Source organism: Sorghum bicolor, chromosome 2, assembly GCF_000003195.3.
Source record: "Sorghum bicolor cultivar BTx623 chromosome 2, Sorghum_bicolor_NCBIv3, whole genome shotgun sequence".
Classification (NCBI taxonomy): Eukaryota; Viridiplantae; Streptophyta; class Magnoliopsida; order Poales; family Poaceae; genus Sorghum; species Sorghum bicolor.
Genome location: NC_012871.2, coordinates 12,453,258 through 12,471,617, shown reverse-complemented (window position 1 = coordinate 12,471,617; position 18,360 = coordinate 12,453,258). Strand labels below are relative to the sequence as shown.

Here is an 18,360-nt window from a genome sequence, read left to right as displayed (position 1 = left end):
AAATAGATATCGTCATGACGCGGCTTGAAAACTTTTTAGATTTTGGTGGAAATTAAACAAGGCCATAATCCTAAAAAAAATTGCCGCGTCATGGCTCTAGTGTGATGAAAAGAATTAAAATATTTTTTCCTGTGGATAAATAAAATAAAATAAAATAAATTCCCCACAAATGCGTCCGTGCGGAGAGGAGTCACACAGGATGAAGTGCACTGCTTCCTCCGAGGTTACGGGTACAGCATTCTCAGAGATTCGACATGATTCGCTTGCATTCACAATCATGACAAATTTGAATCAAAACTATATACGAAAGGAAAAACTTATAACTTTTATCATTTAAGCTGACTGCACGCCATCTCGACATTTTCTATTATAAGAAGAAAAAAAAACATCCAATCTCCCAAACAACGGACTACAGCAGCAAAGTGAACCACCAGGATGCCAAAAGAAGCCATGGCATGGGATTTACAGAAATGATGCACAATTGGCCTCTCATATCTCTTTCCTCAGTTTCGCACACCAGCCTTGGTGGCTTCATATACCCCCTTTTTATCTACAACCCAATCCTGTACAATGTCTAACGACTCTGCAAGGACCTGGAAATACCAATAACCCAAGTATTACCAAAACTGCAGGAGATCAACAAATAACTGAATCAATCAATCGAACAAAAGACAATAAACTTGCGTACCACTCATGTAGTGCAGGTTCCTACAAGACTGAAGGTTGACGAGGCAAGGTTGGAGACACGAGGACAGCCTCACCACTTGTGATTTTTGCTGATGCAATCTCATCTAGACGTTTCCATGCCAACTCTTGCTTCAGTTTGAATTCCTTCTCTCTGTCTTTGTCCTCCTCATATTTCCTCAAGCATTCAGTAAACAATTGAGGGTCGCGATCGGAGAATATCTTTCGGACATTCAGACTGAGACTTTGCACGACTTGATTCCAGTGCCCATTTATATTTTTCTCCAATGCAGGGAAGATGATAGGCAGGATCACCTTACTGTTTTGCTTAACGAAATTCTCAAAGTGAGAATTGTTCCAGAAAAACAATACTCTCTCAGCAACCTAAATAAGCACATTATCATAGATTAATACACAAGCAATTACCAGAACAGAACAAAAATACAATGGTAAATCCAGTCTCCAAAGTCCAAATGAATATATATTACCAAAACTGGAGGGACCAATCCATATACAAGTACACAGTTCAGTTAACAGCAGCCATTCAAATGTGGTTATACATGGTTTTCTAAAAAGTATTTCCATCCATTGTAGTTCTCCCATCTCATAGATAAAATTTCAAATATCAAGCATTGCCTCAGAAATTTCACAATTGTGATATAAAAAAAATCAAGTATGTTTTCTGAAGCATGCCATTGTAGAGTCAAATATAAGTTCAAGGAAAAGATCCCAGAATGCTTAGCAAGGCAGTAATTATTTTTACTCCCTCCATGCCAAATATAAGTCCATTAGGACATCGACGTTGTCTCCAACATCTCCAATACTATACTTTAACTAATAATATTTATAAGAATATTGATTTAATTAGAAAGAGTTATATATTACCAAATTACAGTATGTTCCATGATGAATATAGTAGCACAACCTCATGTTATCAATCTATATAACTTTTGATCATTTATGGTCAAAGCTAAAAAAAAAATTAGAACAAACTAAATGGACTTACATACTTCAGATCAGAGGAAGTAGTAAAAAAGATAGGTAACTAGAAATGAGTTATGATTTTTATTAGTAAGGGCAATACGGTGCACTAATCAGCTTGACAAACAAATCTAGAAAATCCAGATAGAGGTACCACACGTATATAGGACTAGTTGTCACCTATGGAATTTTGTTTGTACTCTTTCATTTGGTCAAATGCCTATTTTACCATGATCATGCAGAGCATTGAAGGTTTTCATATACAGCATGTAGTTAACACCAAGGAAATGAAAAACATTTATGGGCTAATATGCAGGTAGTGTTTAATCTCAGCACTTGCAGTAATTTATTCCTGAGTTCCAAAACAATTCTTTACATGGATACTACATGCTTGATGGTGCATGCCCATGGTTGGCAACATGTTTCCGCTTGCTGTCAACACAACTCAAAGCCAATCTACAAAAATGAGGGGAAACCAAAACGTTTTAGTTTTTATTTTTTGTTTTTGGAAAGCATCGCTACAATTCTCATCTTCATAGCTCATATACTACCCTTTAGGCCTTGTTTGGGTGTTGTAGTATTAAGAAACTACAGTTTTAGAACCCATTGATGTGCAAAACCATGGTTTAGAAAAAAGAAGTATAGAGTGGAGTTTTTAAAACTCCAGAAGGACTACAGTTTTAGCAATACCATGGTATTCAAAACCATAAAGTTTGTTGCATCCAAATACTTCATGTCAATCTAGAACCAAAGTATTTCATAAAACCATGATATTTATCTAAAACTCCAAAAATACTTTGCATCCAAACAGGGCCTTAACCTAACGCAAAACAATCTATGTAACACCATCAGGAGCATATCTTTTTACAAATGAAACGTTTAGGAATCCTGAGTCCTAACTACATGGAGATCAACTAGTTGAAAAAATACGGGAACCTATCAACTTTTTTTCTGCTTACAGTATTAACTCCAATGTGGGTACAAATGTTTCAGAAGAAACCTCTAGCTGTTGAAAGCACTGTAGCTCTTCCTTAATTCATTTCATCGATGGTTTGATTTTGCACTATCAAAGTAAAAGGCCATTCAAAGAGCAAATCTCTATAGACTAGACAGAATGGAAATATGTGCACACAATGAGCTATTAGCAACCAACTATAACTGAAGCCCAAATTTTCGCAAAGTTAAATAACTGTTAAAATCAAAAAAAAATCAAGTACTCAGTTGTGTTGTTTTCACATTTAACTGATAATGAACAGATAAGATAATAGCTGATAATAAAATTTTCGCACTTCACAAATTAGTTTGAGTTCACAGAAAGAATACATTTAATAGCATGAGTATATGCTATTTTATTAAGTACTAAAATAGTTATGGTGAACTAGGTTGCACAGAAAAGAAACCATGAAATAGTGATGGTAGAAGCTAAATGAGGCCTGCTTTTTCTATCATCAGCAATTCAAGATGACAATGACAGTAAATCAAATACAAATTAGGAAACAGAAACTATGTTTCTTACGTTCAACTACTGCAATTAAGGCTATAGAAATTAAACAAAGAGGGAGATTAAATTGATAATACACACATTCAAGCAAACACATTTGGCAAAGACTTCTGACAAAGTAAACTGGAAATCAACAGAACAATCAACCAGCATAGAATAACATTTGGCCAAGCAAAATATGATAATTATCTCACAGGCACAACTAATCCAATGTTGACAACGGAAGAGTAGGCCAACAAGTCAACAACTCAAGAAAAAGAGAAACAGACAACAAATAAAGTTGCTTAGAGGGAACAATTGTTACCTGGAAGTGAGAGCTGTTCAAGCAGCGAGCAATTTGGTGAGAAAGAGGAACCATACATTTTTGAAATTCAGCAGGCTGTGTTGCATCTAGTATCTCTTCCAACTCACCCAAGAACAGTACCTCCTTTGTGCTGTTGGTGATTGGCCAATATTTTATGAGGCCCCTAATAACAGTATCCGCAAGCTTGCAATCTTTCTCAACAAACTGTGTAATGCAGTAAGACAACTGTCGATGGTACACTGTAGTGCACCTTGGCTTGTGAAGTGGGATTAAGGTCCTTACAAGGAACAGTTTGTGCTCTTCCTTGAGTGGCAAAGCAAACCCGTTGATGATACTTCCAAAAATCTCCAAGAGCTCTGCAATTCCATTGTGTTTTTCTGTTTCATATATGAACTGGTAGAATATGTTATTGATAGCTTTCCGGATAAATGGCCGATACACCATGAACTTCCCATAGATACGGTGAAGTACAGTCTTGAGGCGATCCCTCTCCCTAGCATCCTCGGAGTCAAAGAGCTCAAGCAGCCTTAGAATAAAGGAATTGTCAATATATCTCTTAGCCAGTTTAGCATCATTTTCTGGAGACTGAACAAATGTCAAGAGCAACTCATACACATGGTACAAGTGTGGCCATGCAGGGTCCATCAATGGTTCATCCTCTTCTAGATCAAAAGCTCGAAGCACCTTCTTCTCCCTGGGTGGGGAAATTAGTGTCCTGAACAAGTTCACTGAGATCATTTTTGTGATTGCCTCCACAACAATCTCAGGGAACTTCACGGTAGCAGTCCTGACATACTCATCTATCTCCAACAACATTAGCGTCTTGATTTCCTTCTCCTTTATGTTCTTTGCGGCATCCATAAAGTCAAACAGAGTGCAGCACATGTTCAGCTTTTTGATGAGCAGGTTCTGTTTCTCTGCATTGGGCACATCCTTAAAGCTCGGCAACGGTCGGAAGTTAGTATCATTTATCCTGGAGTCTTGGAACCCAGTACGGTTTCCACTCCCATAGGTGTTCCCAGTACCCGACAGAAACGGCGGCTGGCCACTCAGGTTAGCAGCTCCAGACCCCGACAGCTGGTTGAACGTCCTCCCGCCAGTGAATTCCTTGTCTGCGGTTTTGGACTTGCGCCGCCCAAATATCTGTTTCATCATACTACCCCCACCCGGAACAGCTGACGCCACCCAAACCAACCCGACAGGATTCAGATCCTCCGTGTAACAAGCGACAAAAGAAGCTAAGCGATACTTGCTTCTTTTGCTCAAGCAGGAGCTACTACCGCATACCAAACCCTAACCCCCTCACTTGTGGTCCACGGCATGCCCCCATCATCATCATACAAAGGAAAGCTTCAATTATGCAAGTTGTCCTGACAAATCGAGCCACTCCAACAACCTGCAACAGCGGGGAAATAGGGGGTCAGCAAACAGGATGAACAATTTTCAGGCAGGCCAAACACTAAGCAGGAATTATATTAGTACCAAGGCATTTTGCAGGGGGGGGCAACCTAGAACGTTTATAGGTTTATTACCCCTGTACCGTACACCCCCCCAAAAGAATTTCAGGAATTGTTTGGAGTGGGAGGGCCCCCCCCCCCCCCCCCGCAGCTCCTCTAAACCCGCCGTAGCCTAGGTGGAATTGACGCGCGGGGCGAAGAGAGGAAGCCTACCTGAGGCGAAACCACGCGGCGCAGGTCCAGGAATCAGGATGGTGCGGGCGGGCGGGCGGCGACCGACAGCGACCTCTCCTTCTTCTCCTTCTGAAAACAAAAGGCAGAGCAACGCAACGCAACGGTCAACACGGACTGCGGGAGTAAACGGCGGCGCAGGAGAGGAGAGGAACCCCGCCCCTCCTCCCTCTCCGCCGCGAGAACCGCTAGAACAGGACTCGGATGAGGAGGAGGCGCACGTACCTAGTCCACGGCGGCGGCGAGCTCGTCCTGCTGCGACAGCGATAGGTGGCGGGCGGGGCCCGTCGAGGTAGGTAGCGTAGCCTCGAGGAGCGCGGCCCGAGCGCTGCGGGCGGGAGGTGGCGACGGGCCGGGAGCCGCGGGTGGAGGTGGAGGTGGAGCGGGGCGGCAGGAAGGGAGAACTGAAGGAAGAACACGAGGAGGAAGGGAGGGAGGGGGAGTTTCTCTTCTTCCCTTGTTGGATCTCCTGGGCTCGAGGCTTCTACAGTACGATTTTTTTTAGTTTTTTTTTTTCTTCCCTTTGTTTATTTGTTTCCGTTGCTGCCCCCGCGCTGCTTTTCTCTCATCAACCTCCGAAGACGGGGGGCGTAGCAGAGCAGAGCAGAGCAGTTTTGGCCGGACGGAAGCCAGCCCAGCGTGTCCTTTTCCGCCCTTTCCACGGTGTTTGTTTCGTCTTTCTTTTCTTTTTTTTTTCTTCTCTCTCTCTTGGGAGACACGGCTTGGTGTTTGTTGAGGCAGGCGTGTTTGCTGGCAAGGCGAAGGCGTAAGCCCAAAGCGCGGACTAAGGAAGGGCGTTTCTGTGTTTCTGTTTCACCTTTGCTTTGGACGCCTCATGACTCACTCACCCGTCGTCACCGCACCGGACGATGCTAGGAATGAAAACGGATCGGATACAGACGTATATCACCGATATCATATTTGTTTTTATATTTCTGGTCGAATTCGGATTCGAATACGGATAATGTCAATCATATCGGATAAGATATGATTCGATGTCGACATCATAAATATACGATTTAAGTATTCGGATACGGATACGGTATCGGATGTTAAACATTCGGACTCGGATACAGACAGATCTGAACCTCTCTAAACGAATTCGGTCCCGAATACGGTCGGAAAATATCCGTACCGTTTTCATCCCTACTTATCACACATCACACATAGGGTTGTGGGTGATGTGGCACGGCAGGCACACTCAAAACTCACCTCATGAACAAAGGGTTCATGAAGGCATTCTTCACTCGCGCCCGCTCGGCCTCGCGGTCAAACTGTTTGTTGTTGACCGATGACCAAGAATTTTCATTGTGGGCGATTGGCTAACATTGCGCAATCAAGATCACTATATGTACATCGTGTCACATATTTTTGTACCACCACTCGACTTGGAAGCTACTAGGGGGGCCTTTGCCCCACCCGCCCCCTCTGTGTTGGTTTCTGGGTTCACTTTACGTTGGATGTCGTAATTTTAATTACTTTTGAATGTGTACATTGATCATTTATGGCAACTAACAAAGATTCTATTCGTCATCTAGATTTTCCATATCATGCGGTTTCTAAGCATTTGATCTACCAACATCGTCTTCTATGCACAGCGATCGCATGTTATCTTTCACGTCAAACATGTCATATATACCAAGTGTTTTACCACGCAACCTATAATGATCTACTACACACCCCCTCCATCTCGTGGTCATACCATGCTCCACCATGGCAGGACCCCCTCTAGTTGTCCTTTGGGAGTACAGTGTCATCAATGTGTCATATGTGAACTTACTTCTTTAGCAATTATTGCCAATGTGTGACGATGTGTCATAAGTAAACTTACTTCTTTAGCAATCATTGCCAATGCATCACACAACTCTCTAAGCTCTATCTATCTATCTACTATCTGTCTATCTATCTATCTACATATATATCCATCTATCTATCTCTATCTCTACACACCATATGTTGTCACTTCATGCCATTCCGTGTCTCATTAGGCCATCCTTCGTGGGAGTTTCATGACTCAGTTTTCAACACACCAATATTTTTTAGAAACAATGTAGAAGAGTTTCATCCCCATGAAACTCTCTCTACTACCATAAAACTCTTATCGTCACTCTCTTCTTTAATATAGTGCCACATCAGCATATTTAATATTCATAAAACTCTAATAAAACTCCATCGAGACTAGCCTTATGACAATTCTATATCTTTGTAGACCTAACCACAAAATCAAACTTCACCTCTGGTTTATAGTTACAAAAAAACAAAATAAGGAGTGTAGAAAAAGGAGAATAGATCTAGAGCACTGATGTTTGAGTATAAATAAATATTAAAAATATAGAACATTAATTGAGTGGAATAACTTCTAGCTATAGAATTCATGGGAGGGATGTTACCTAGATTTAAGATAGGATTGTGGAGATTTCTAGAGTATTCAATAGCCATAGAATTAAATATGTGCGAGAATGCATGGGAGGGATATATATTATCCAAATCTAAGATAAAATTATGGAGAATTGCTAGATATCAATAGTTAAAGACATAAATTATGAGTGAGGTAGTATCAAATCACAAATAAGAATCATGGAGAAGAGGCAGAGTAGTTAATATTTAATAACAATTATACGAATAAATACATGCAACGTGCATTTAAGTAGTGTAACAACTGCTACATATCTTAGGATTTGTATTAGAATTCATATTAAAAAGTTATGAAAGAATTTACTGCAAGTTAATACATACTATATCCCAATTCTTAACTTTTCATGCATATATATACTTTTAAACAGATAAAGATAAAAAGAGACCCATGCTATATATTACTCAAGACAAAAAGAACTATGCAAATAATCCTAAATACATGCAAATAAATGCACTAAACAGAGTTAGCAAAAAATACAAGACAAGTGAGAATGAAATAGCTCTATTTGTACTAGATATAATATAGCATAGAGACAAGTATCAAAGCATCAACTTATTATTCCTCTTCAAGAAATGTAAATTGCACCTCTTCTACGACAGAACTCTATGCTCCTCCCTTGTTCCCATGAACATTTATGACATCCATCATTATCCTTTTGAGTCACACTTCAATTGTAATGAATCTTTGTGTGCAATTACAACTTTTTGGTGTGTTCTTTACCACCCTCTCATACCAATATTTTCTTTTAGAAACTCAAAATAGTGCTTATTAGAGTCATGTTTCACACAATTATAACATGCTTTTATTGGTCCTTTTTCATCGATGTTGTAGCAATTATGATTTCTTTGTTGAGTGTTATAAAAACAATCTAATTCGACCTAGTTATAGCAGGCAACTAAATCCTCTTGTTGTTACCATATATTTTATGTTCCACTTAATTAAACAAATACATTCCACCCTAACTTTCCCTAGTTGGTCATACAAACATCTGACCCTCTACTTGGTGGTTCATGCAATCCATCCTTTGCAGGTACTTTGCATCTCATTACCATAAATTAGATATTTTTGTTGAACATTACCATTATAACATAACTTGACAATGAATCTCAAATGTAGGTTTAACATGAAAACCAAGATAAGGTATAAAGGAAGGAGGGGAAAAAAGAGGGACAAATTGACAGGTTGGTGCAAGTTCTATTTTCTTCTCAATGGTAATATTCACATACTACCTCCTCAAACTTCTCAAACTGTTTTGATGTGGTTGTCTAGTAATTAATCTATATCACAAAAAATCGGCATCTTTTAGTTGTTCTAGTCCATCCTTAACTACTAGGATAAGGATATGAGCAAAATAACACATGTGCAAGAATTTACATTCAACCATAAGCTTACTTTTGCAAATTGTCCTAAAAGATAAGGAATTGCTACATCATTTGTACTGCAATTATCAAGAGTGATAGTTGATACTTGATACCTTCTCATCACAATTCCAATCAACAATGGTCTCATAGAGTTCATCACCAATGACTTTCATGAGTTTGAGGACTTGACACATAAAGAAACTTATAAAAGATTAGCAAAAATATGAGCAATTATGATTAGGGAATGTATGAATTGAACTAGAGTACACAAATCTAAGTTGCTCGTCACATAATAATATTTCTCAGTGTCTAAAACTCATCAATAAAGTGAGTTGTGATGGCCATGTAACATCTCTTTTGGTTATCAAAAGTCCACATGTCACTAGTGATGGCAACTATAGACTTAATTCCAATGATATGTATAGATGGATTTCTTCCTCTCCAATTCATATTGATTAATTATGTATTTCTCAAAAATGAAATGGCACATACACACACAATATAAAACAAACACCACACGAATAGCAATGTCATCATAAAGCAAGTTGAACTTAGCATTTGCACACAATAACATAATGTGCTTCTGGATCCTGATCTGGAAATAACACTTGGACTCTTGGAGTGCATGTACCAAACTCCTAAAGACAACATGGTCTACCAGGGGCATTCATGCAACACCATCATAGCAACAAGTTTCTTACTAGCTATGTTGTGATCCAAGTTCTAATACTCAATAGAAATCCCTCCTGCTTGAGATAGTTGACAATGTCTTGTTCCTAACCAATTTAATCTTTGTAAATATATGACTTTCAAGTGCTAATGAAGGTGCTTAATTCCACATTTTGTTTCCACTCCAAGATTGGCAAAGCAGTAAATGCATGCCCACATGAAGGATTTGTCCCATGCCCAGCAAAGCCAGCGTCGATATGCCTCACAACCATGTTGATGAGTCCGCTCCAGCATCAATCTGCTGTGACTCTATCAATATCCACCTGACATTGACTGCCACATTAGAGTGTGGAGATGAAGGGTGCTTGGTCTCCACCACACTGGAGTGTGCTATGCCCTAGTGCGCCATAGGAGAGAAGCAGAGAGAAGTCATGGCTCCACATGCATAGGTAGGGTGAATGATATGCACGGATCAGTGTGGAAAGGAAGATGGTGAGCACCCTGGCTTTCTTTCTTCGGTGAGCAAGATGTACAGAATGTGCACTTGTTATTTTAGAATGCCACATAAAATAGTTATTGGACCCTTAGCTTGCTCCTTATGAAAATACTTTAAATTCTACTACACGACATGAATAGCTACTCTCTTGAAGTTGCTCTTAAAGAATCTAGAGGAAAAGAGGTATCACACTTGCCATTGTTATTTCACTTGCCACCGGGTAAAGCAACGCTGCAGCGATCACGCCATCTGACTTGCTAATGCTTTTTCACATCACATGCCATATGACTCTTGCTCCAAGGCAAAAGTAGGGCTCAGCCGGCTCACTATCCTCCTTTTCCATGGGGATGGCACGATGGCCTGTAGTTGGTTTTGCTTGTTTCGCGCCAAAAATTTGTTCCTTTCATCATCCTCATGAATTTTAAAAGCGATTAAGTTCCTAAAATCACATCTATTTTATTACTAATAGAGTAAATGACTAAGAACATATTTTAACTGGGTTACACTTAAACACTTTTTGGGTACACGTGACCATTGTCTAGTTATCGTCATTTTTTGGTACACATTTTAACTAGGTTACACTTAAATCACATCCTGATTCTCTCTCTTTTCCCTAATCCCTAACACAAAATTTACTAGTTATCATCATTTTTTGGGTACACATGATTATCGTCTAGCAATTCCCCGTTGTGCACATGTGCTACATTCAAAATAGGCTGTAACCCTAGTGTTAGGTGGCATGGGCCCATGGGTCGAGGATGGGAGGGCTATATACACCCAATCTTAACGTCCATAACAAGTGTGGTGGTGTTGAGTCGGCCATTGTTTCCCCCTTTCCTCACCCCAAATCAACCCATCGGCCATGGAGACACAGGTGGAGCCTCACCGTGCCAAGAGAAGGAAACTAAGGGTTCCATCCAAGAGCCCTGGCCAGGAGAGTGAAGCAAACATCTCGTCACTGGCGCCTGATTCCTATCCTCCTGGAGCCGGAGGAGACATATCCCCAATCCAAGATCCGCCGCCTAGAGCCAGAGCATAGAACAAGAAGATGGGTTCGACTGGAATAGCCTCCTCCCGGATACCATTATTGATGAGATCCTCTCTCCCACCCCATCAAGGATGCCGCTCACACCCAAACCCTTTCCACCCGATGGCACCATCTCTGGTGCTCAGGCCCTCTCAACCTTGATGGCAGCAACCCCTTCACCATTGATATCATCTCCTGCATCCTCTCCACCCACCGCTTACATGTCCCCACACAATGCCTATGGGTCAACCCACCACTATGGATGCTTAGCTCCAATCCCCCGCCCTTGACAACCTCCAGGAGATTGATTGCTAGATCAGCTTATCGACGAAGGTGTTGCAACCACCACTGCCACCACCACTGGTGTCTATCTTTTGGTTCTCATCATGCCTTTGTGTCACCAATCTCAGCTAATGCCACATCTCTGACGACATCACCCAGACGCTTCAGTTCCCCAGCTCAAGAAGCTCACACTTCAATGGGTTAGCATTTTGGAGGATTCCCTACATAGCATCATTGTTGCTTATCTCATCCTCGAGTGCTTCTTGCTTAGTAGAAGCGTCTGCTTTCGGTGTGTCAGGATCAACTCAACGAACCATACAAGCATTGGGGTGGGTGCTAATGCTAGGTATCAACCAACAGTGACATTCTTAGAAGAATTCATTGTCAAGGATGCCCCTTGCCTTAAAATGACCGATCAGGCTTGGTTTGTGGGAGAAGATCCAGCACCTTTTGGAACACAGACCAATCAAGCTTAGTGATCCTTGATGAAATTGTCAGAAGGAACGAGCAGACAGATGCGCTTGAGGTGGGTTTTGCGGAACTAACCCTTATTGCTGGCTGGTACATTTGATGGGAAGACGATAAATTGTTCATGGAGAGATTGTCTAAAGGCCTCCAAGGTCAGTTATGGCAATTGTGGCATTTGAAAGGTCCTAATATGGCTAGAGGGGGGTGAATAGCCTATTTAAAAATTCTACAAACTCACTAGAGGAAGAGGTTAGTAAATAACAAAGCGAAGCTTTTTGCTCTAGCTCTAAAGGGGTGTTTGCAAGCCACCTATTCAACAATTCTAGTTGATATAATCTCTAGGCACACAAGAGCTATGTCACTACTTACACTAGAGAGCTACCTAAAGTTTCTATGCAAGTAAGAAAGCTACTCTAGTTTGCAGGAATGTAAAAAGAGATGGTTTGATCTTTATACCACCGCGTAGAGGGGATGAACCAATCAATAATATGAAGTCCAATCATCGGGAGAAATCCAAAGTACAATCACAATGGAGACACACGATTTTCTCTCGAGGTTCACGTGCTTGCCGGCACGCTACGTCCCCGTTGTGTCGACCAACACTTGGTGGTTCGGTGGCTAAGAGGTGTAGCACGAACCTCGTCCTCACTAGGACACCACAAGAACCTACCCACAAGTGAGGTAGCTCAATGACACGAGCAATCCACTAATGTTGCCTTTGGCTCTCCGCCGAGGTAGGCACAAACCTCTCACAATCACCGGGAGATGGCCACGAACAATCACCAACTCGTGCCAAAGCTCCTCCGCTGCTCCAAGCCGTCTAGGTGACGGCAACCACCAAGAGTAACAAGAAAACCGCAGCTAGACCGATCCCCAAGTGCCACTAGATGCAATCACTCAAGCAAATACACTTAGAAACACTCCCAATCTCACAAAGATGTTTAATCTATGAAGGAGATGAGTGGGAGGTGTTTGCTTAGGCTCACAAGTATGTCAAGTAGTCAAGAATACTAAGAGAGTAAGCCCTAAGCCGGCCAACAACTATTTATAAGCCCCCTCAAACAAATAGAGCCGTTGGCTCTCTCACTGGGTTTAACTCGGGGTCACCGGACGCTCTTAAAGGGGCACCGGACGCTCAACACCTACGTCCGGTGCTCCAACGTCAGCCGTGTGTCAGAATGTAACGGTCACTTGCAGTGCACCGGACGCTGAGCAAGTTAGCACCGGACGCGTCCGGTGCACACCGGACTCATGCGCAGAGAGTTCCGCAAACCTGCAGGGTCACCGGACGCTAAGTACCGGTAGCGTCTGGTGCTCACCGGACCCATGCGCAGAGAGGGTCGCAAAACGCCCGCACACCGGACGCTAACCACCAGACGCTCCCTGAGCGTCCGGTGCTTCCAGTCAAACACTCCGACCGAAGTCAGATAGCACTAGACGCATGAACAGGAGCTCCCCAGCGTCCGGTGCTTAACCCTAGCACCACAGCACACCGGACACTCAGCCTCAGCGTCCGGTGCCTCAAAGGCCAGCGTCCGGTGAGTGTTTCTCTACGAGGAACACTCCCATGACTTCTCCAAACTTCCCACCGGCGCAATAGAAAACTCCACCTCCTTCTCAAAGTGTGCCAACACCACAATGTGTAAACCAACATGTGCACGTGTGTTAGCATTTTCACAATCATTTTCTTCGAAGGAGTTAAGTTAGCTCACTAGGTTCTAAATGCATGCACAAGAACAATGACACCTAGTGGCACTCGATAACCGCTTAGCCAAAGAATTTCCCTCTTTATAGTACGGCTATCTATCCTAAATGTGATCACACCCTCTATGGTGTCTTGATCACCAAAATCAAAACCCTAAGCAATACCTTTGCCTTGAACTCCATAGGGTTTTGTTTTTCTCTTTCTTCTTTTCCAAGTTGAGCACTTGATCACCTTGTGGTCATCACCATCATCACCATGATCATCACTTGCTCCATCACTTGGCATGTACCAACCTCATTAAGTCTACACACACTTAGCATAGAGGTTAGTACTAGGGTTTCATCAATTATCCAAAACCAAACTAGGGCTTTCAACATTAACCAAAAATTATAAAGCAACAGGTAAAAAAGGCTCAAAACTATGACAAGGGTGAAAGAAACCTTCGGAAGAAGGTTATGGTCAATGTTGATGCAGCCTTCAATGAATAAAATGGATGTGGCAGCGTGGGTGCTATTATTAGAGACTACTCGGGAGGGGCATTAGCAGCTGCTCACAACTTCGTGCCTCATCTAATAGATGCACCTATGGCAGAGGCGTATTCTTTAAAGGAAGGCTTGATGCTTGCACAATACATTGGGTGTAATCGTTTGATCGTGCAATCAGATTGCATGGAGGTGGTACAAATGATGGATAACGGAGGATTCTCAGCGACTTTGGCAGCTGCATTGTACGATGAATGTAATATTATATGGAGTGGATTTCAAGATATATCTATTGAGCATTGCAGTAGAGAGGTAAATCAGGTAGCTCAAAACTTAGCAAAAAGAGCTATGCAACTTAAGCAAACTTGTACCTACGTCGATGAACCCCCTAGCTTTATTCTAGATCTTTTGACAAATGATGTAACAATCTTGAATGAATAAAGTCTGCCAGTTGGTTTAAAAAAATAATAGGTATGTGAACAATTAATCCTTTTCCTATCCCTAATCCCTAGGTAAACAAAGACTTCAATTGTGTTGATGTAGTTACAATTAATTAGAAAGAAAACTTATTTTTATTAAAACCTAGATTAGTTCAAGTAATTGAAATGTGTGCTGAAAATGTTTAGCAGTTTGTTATCTAATCTAGTCTAAATAAATGTATCTCTATAATCCCTGATGAGGGCTGACTCTTGTTGTTAATGAAATATTAAAGTTATAGATTTACATTAAAGCACAAGTTTCTCAGGTTACCTCAGTCTTAATGGCCGAGGCGGCGGCTCTGGCACTGGTTGTGGCTGTCAATAACAACCTCTAGTTCAATAGCACTATTTTTCTTTCAGATTCACAACTGTTGGTGGACTTCCTCAATGCCAACAACCAGGATCACCCTTCGGATCGGAGGGCTAAGCCTTTCACTCAGCTCATCAGGGAAGCAGCAGGCACAACTCATTGCCGAGTTGACAAAATTCATAGGTCTATGAACTTTACAACACATAGTTAGACATGCTTTGCAACATTTATTTCCACATCATCTAGATTTCCAACCTGTTTTCTCTTGTACTAGATCCGATCACCGGTGCTCTCTTGAGGAGGCATTGAACAATGTACCCCATCAGTCTTTTAGACTGATTGCGGCGTTTTGCCGCTGATCTAATATAGCTCTTGTTCCTTGTCAAAAAAAAGTTATAGATTTTTATAGGTCCTAAAAGATCAAGGAACTCGCTATTTAACTATAGCAACATATGGATAATAAATATTTAAGTTATGATATATTTATGTTCTAAATATTTGTGTGCTTTATGATAGAAGGATTAAAGTTCAAGTTTGTACAATTCGATATATGATGGAACATTGTCATATCCATGTTAACATTATTCTATAATAACCATAACATCCATAAATTATAACCTTCAAGTTTTCATATAATAAAAATGTGAAACATAAACATATTATATATTGATAATGTTGTTATTTTTATGAATATTTAATTTTTTTTCTTCTATTACAACGCACAGACATATTTTACTACTAAATAATATGGGTCACCCCAACCACTTATACACGCTGATTCTCTCTCCCTCTCTTCGTTTTCTCTTTACGCAAAAGTAGTTCAAGCTCAAAAGACCTGTTTAAAAAATTTCTTTTCGTCCCATCGCATTGAATTTTTGGACGCATGCATAGAATAATTATACAGTTTGTATATAATTTGGGAGATAATTTTTTAAATATAATTAATCTATAATTAGACACTAATTATTAAATAAAATAAAAATAATACAATAGCCAGATCTAAAAATTTTGGCGAACTATACAAAGGCAAAGTTGTGCTGCATTCAAAAAGTGAAGTTTATTTTGAAGCCGAACGTAGATGGTCTGAGCCCATGGGCCGGGAACGCGAGGCCTCAGGAATGTGGATGGAAGCTGCACGCACCCAAAGGCCAAAAATCTACGGATTCCACCCAAAACCCTAGGAGTTTAAGCCAGCCGTCGTGTTTCCCCTTTCGCCGCCCCCCAATCAACCCCACCTGTCGGCGGCGCCTCGCCGTGCCAAGAGAAGGAAGCCGGAGGCACCCGAGAGCCCGGAACAGGAGGCTGAAGCAAACATCTCGCCGCTGCCAGCGACGAGCGCACCTGATTCCAGTCCTCCTGGAGCCGGCAGAGACGTATCCCTCATCCAAGATCCGCCGCCTGGAGCCGGAGCAGAAGAAGAAGATGGGGTCGACCGAATCAGCCTCCTCCCCGACGCCATTCTGGGTGAGGTCATCTCTCTCCTCCCCACCAAGGATCCCGCCCGCACCCAAATCCTCGCCACCCGGTGGCGCCATCTCTGGCGCTCCGCCCCTCTCAACCTCGACGTCGGTGACCTCTTCACCATCGATGTCGTCTCCCCCATCAACCGTGACGGCGGTGAACTTGGCACCATCGGTGTCGTCTCCCGCATCCTCTCCGCTCACCGGGGCCCCTGCCGCCGCTTTCGCTTCGCCGCAAAACACCTACAGGACCACCCCGCCACTGTGGATGCTTGGCTCCGGTCCCCCGCCCTCGACAACCTCCAAGAGATTGACTGCTGGATGCGCTTATTTTCGCCGGTGGTGTTGCAACCGCCACCTCCGCCAGCATCTGCCTTCCGCTTCTCGTCGTGCCTTTGCGTCGCCACTCTCAGCCACTGCCACCTCTCTGACGACGTCGCCCAGGCGCTTCAGTTCCCCAAGCTCAAGAAGCTCGCACTTCAATGTGTCAGCATTTCGGAGGATTCCCTGCATAGCATCATTGCTGCTTCTCCCGTCCTTGAGTGCTTCCTGCTTCGCAGAAGCTTTGGCTTCCGCTGTGTCAGGATCAACTCAGCTAGCATTACAAGCATTGGGGTGGATGCTAATGATGTTCATAAACGAACAGTGACATGTTTAGAAGAATTCATTGTCGAGGATGCCCCTTGCCTTAAAAGGATTCTGTATCTCCAATCATCACGAAGGCACACGCAACTGCAAATATCAGTTATTTCAGCACCCAGTCTGGAGACCTTGGGTCGCCTAAGTTGTCCTGACTACTGCAAGCTTGCGTTGGGCTCTATGATTATTGAGGTACCTCTTAATTTTCAACCTCTTTCCTATAGGTTTTGAGTTGCTTTTCAGTTTTGCAGAAAAAAACTTGTAAAATATGAAAATAAATAGATGCGCTAAAGTATGTTTCATGCAGCCATGCCACATAAAGGGATTCCGGATCACTAACTTGACATCGCCGGCATACACTGTCAAGATTTTAGCAGTCTGTAATTTCAATCTTAGCTTGGATGTGGTTATTGACCTAATGAGATGCTTCCCATGCTTGGAGAAGTTGTATATCGAGGTAAACATACTAAACTAGTAATTCATTGTGTTCATGCATTCTTTGGTTCTGACTTAATATTGTGTCAATTCTTCTTGAATTACTTGTGTTTGTATACTATTTTTTCCTTTTCAGTCATACATGGGGCGAGATAAGAATTTATGGCGCCGTAAACATCATAATCTTATCAAATGCCTTGACATCCGTCTCAAGACCGTTGTGTTGACTAATTATCGAGGTATAAGGTCACAAGTTAACTTTGCAACATTCTTTGTACTGAACGCAAAGATGCTGGAGTCAATGACATTTCGGTGTCGAAGGTACCTTGTGACTGATGGAATTCTTGCAGAGCAGCAACGGCTGCTACAGCTGGAGAAAAAGGCTTCAAGATGTGCTCGGTTTTATTTTACTACTAAAATATGTGAGCACAACTTTATGCATATTAATCATGCCCATGATTTGTCTAAAACCGACCCCTTTGAATGTGAAGAAACAAAGGTTGGTGTATGTGCATCCTTTGAGTAGTTACTGCTTGATTCCTTTTTCCAGTGTTGAAGTAGGGGGGTTGCTAAATGAACTATGTGTATTGTAAGATTTGTGTAATTGTGGTAGTCTGACAGTGTCCCAGTTTGATTTGCTAATCTATATAATCCACTGAATCTTCATGCTCAAGTTTTTTTATAATAGACTTCATTTCATTTAAGAGCCGAGTACGGACAGTAGCATGAAAGGCATCCAATTTACAGTAATCAGTGCTGCCTTTACTGGGCACTAGAGATTATGAGCAGAGTGACTGTAGGATACAGAAGGTTGCAGTGCGATGGAGGCTACAGAAGATTTTGCATGTCTAGCTGAAGAATGAGCTGAGCTATTCAAAAGCTCTGTCAATCTTGTATTGGTTCTCTGCCTCAGTTGATGAAATCTTGTGTGAAAGGTTATATTCTTCAGTCTGGTGGTGAAGCTAAGTTGACA

At 41.9% G+C, this 18,360-nt stretch overlaps 2 protein-coding genes across 2 annotated transcripts; one reads left to right on the top strand and one right to left on the bottom strand.

The window, feature by feature from the left end:
* Positions 279-5,681, bottom strand: LOC8084609 (serine/threonine protein phosphatase 2A 57 kDa regulatory subunit B' theta isoform). Its single transcript, XM_002459650.2, has 5 exons — positions 5,384-5,681; positions 5,141-5,230; positions 3,471-4,866; positions 689-1,068; positions 279-593 (listed from the first exon to the last, which is right to left on the bottom strand). The coding sequence occupies exons 3-4, from the start codon at positions 4,623-4,625 to the stop codon at positions 709-711; spliced, it is 1,515 nt and encodes a 504-aa protein (XP_002459695.1). The 5' UTR covers positions 4,626-4,866; positions 5,141-5,230; positions 5,384-5,681; the 3' UTR covers positions 279-593; positions 689-708.
* Positions 16,024-18,060, top strand: LOC8084608. The gene is made up of 3 exons (XM_002461789.2): positions 16,024-17,144; positions 17,260-17,409; positions 17,524-18,060. The coding sequence occupies exons 1-3, from the start codon at positions 16,635-16,637 to the stop codon at positions 17,911-17,913; spliced, it is 1,050 nt and encodes a 349-aa protein (XP_002461834.2). The 5' UTR covers positions 16,024-16,634; the 3' UTR covers positions 17,914-18,060.

Coding starts and splice junctions, on each gene's coding strand:
- LOC8084609 (XM_002459650.2), bottom strand. CDS start 4,625: ATGATGAAACAGATATTTGGGCGGCGCAAGTCCAAAACCGCAGACAAG. Junction 1,069..3,470: donor TGAACAGCTCTCACTTCCAG/GTAACAATTGTT, acceptor GTGCTTATTTAG/GTTGCTGAGAGAGTATTGTT.
- LOC8084608 (XM_002461789.2), top strand. CDS start 16,635: ATGCGCTTATTTTCGCCGGTGGTGTTGCAACCGCCACCTCCGCCAGCA. Junction 17,145..17,259: donor TGGGCTCTATGATTATTGAG/GTACCTCTTAAT, acceptor TGTTTCATGCAG/CCATGCCACATAAAGGGATT. Junction 17,410..17,523: donor TGGAGAAGTTGTATATCGAG/GTAAACATACTA, acceptor TTTCCTTTTCAG/TCATACATGGGGCGAGATAA.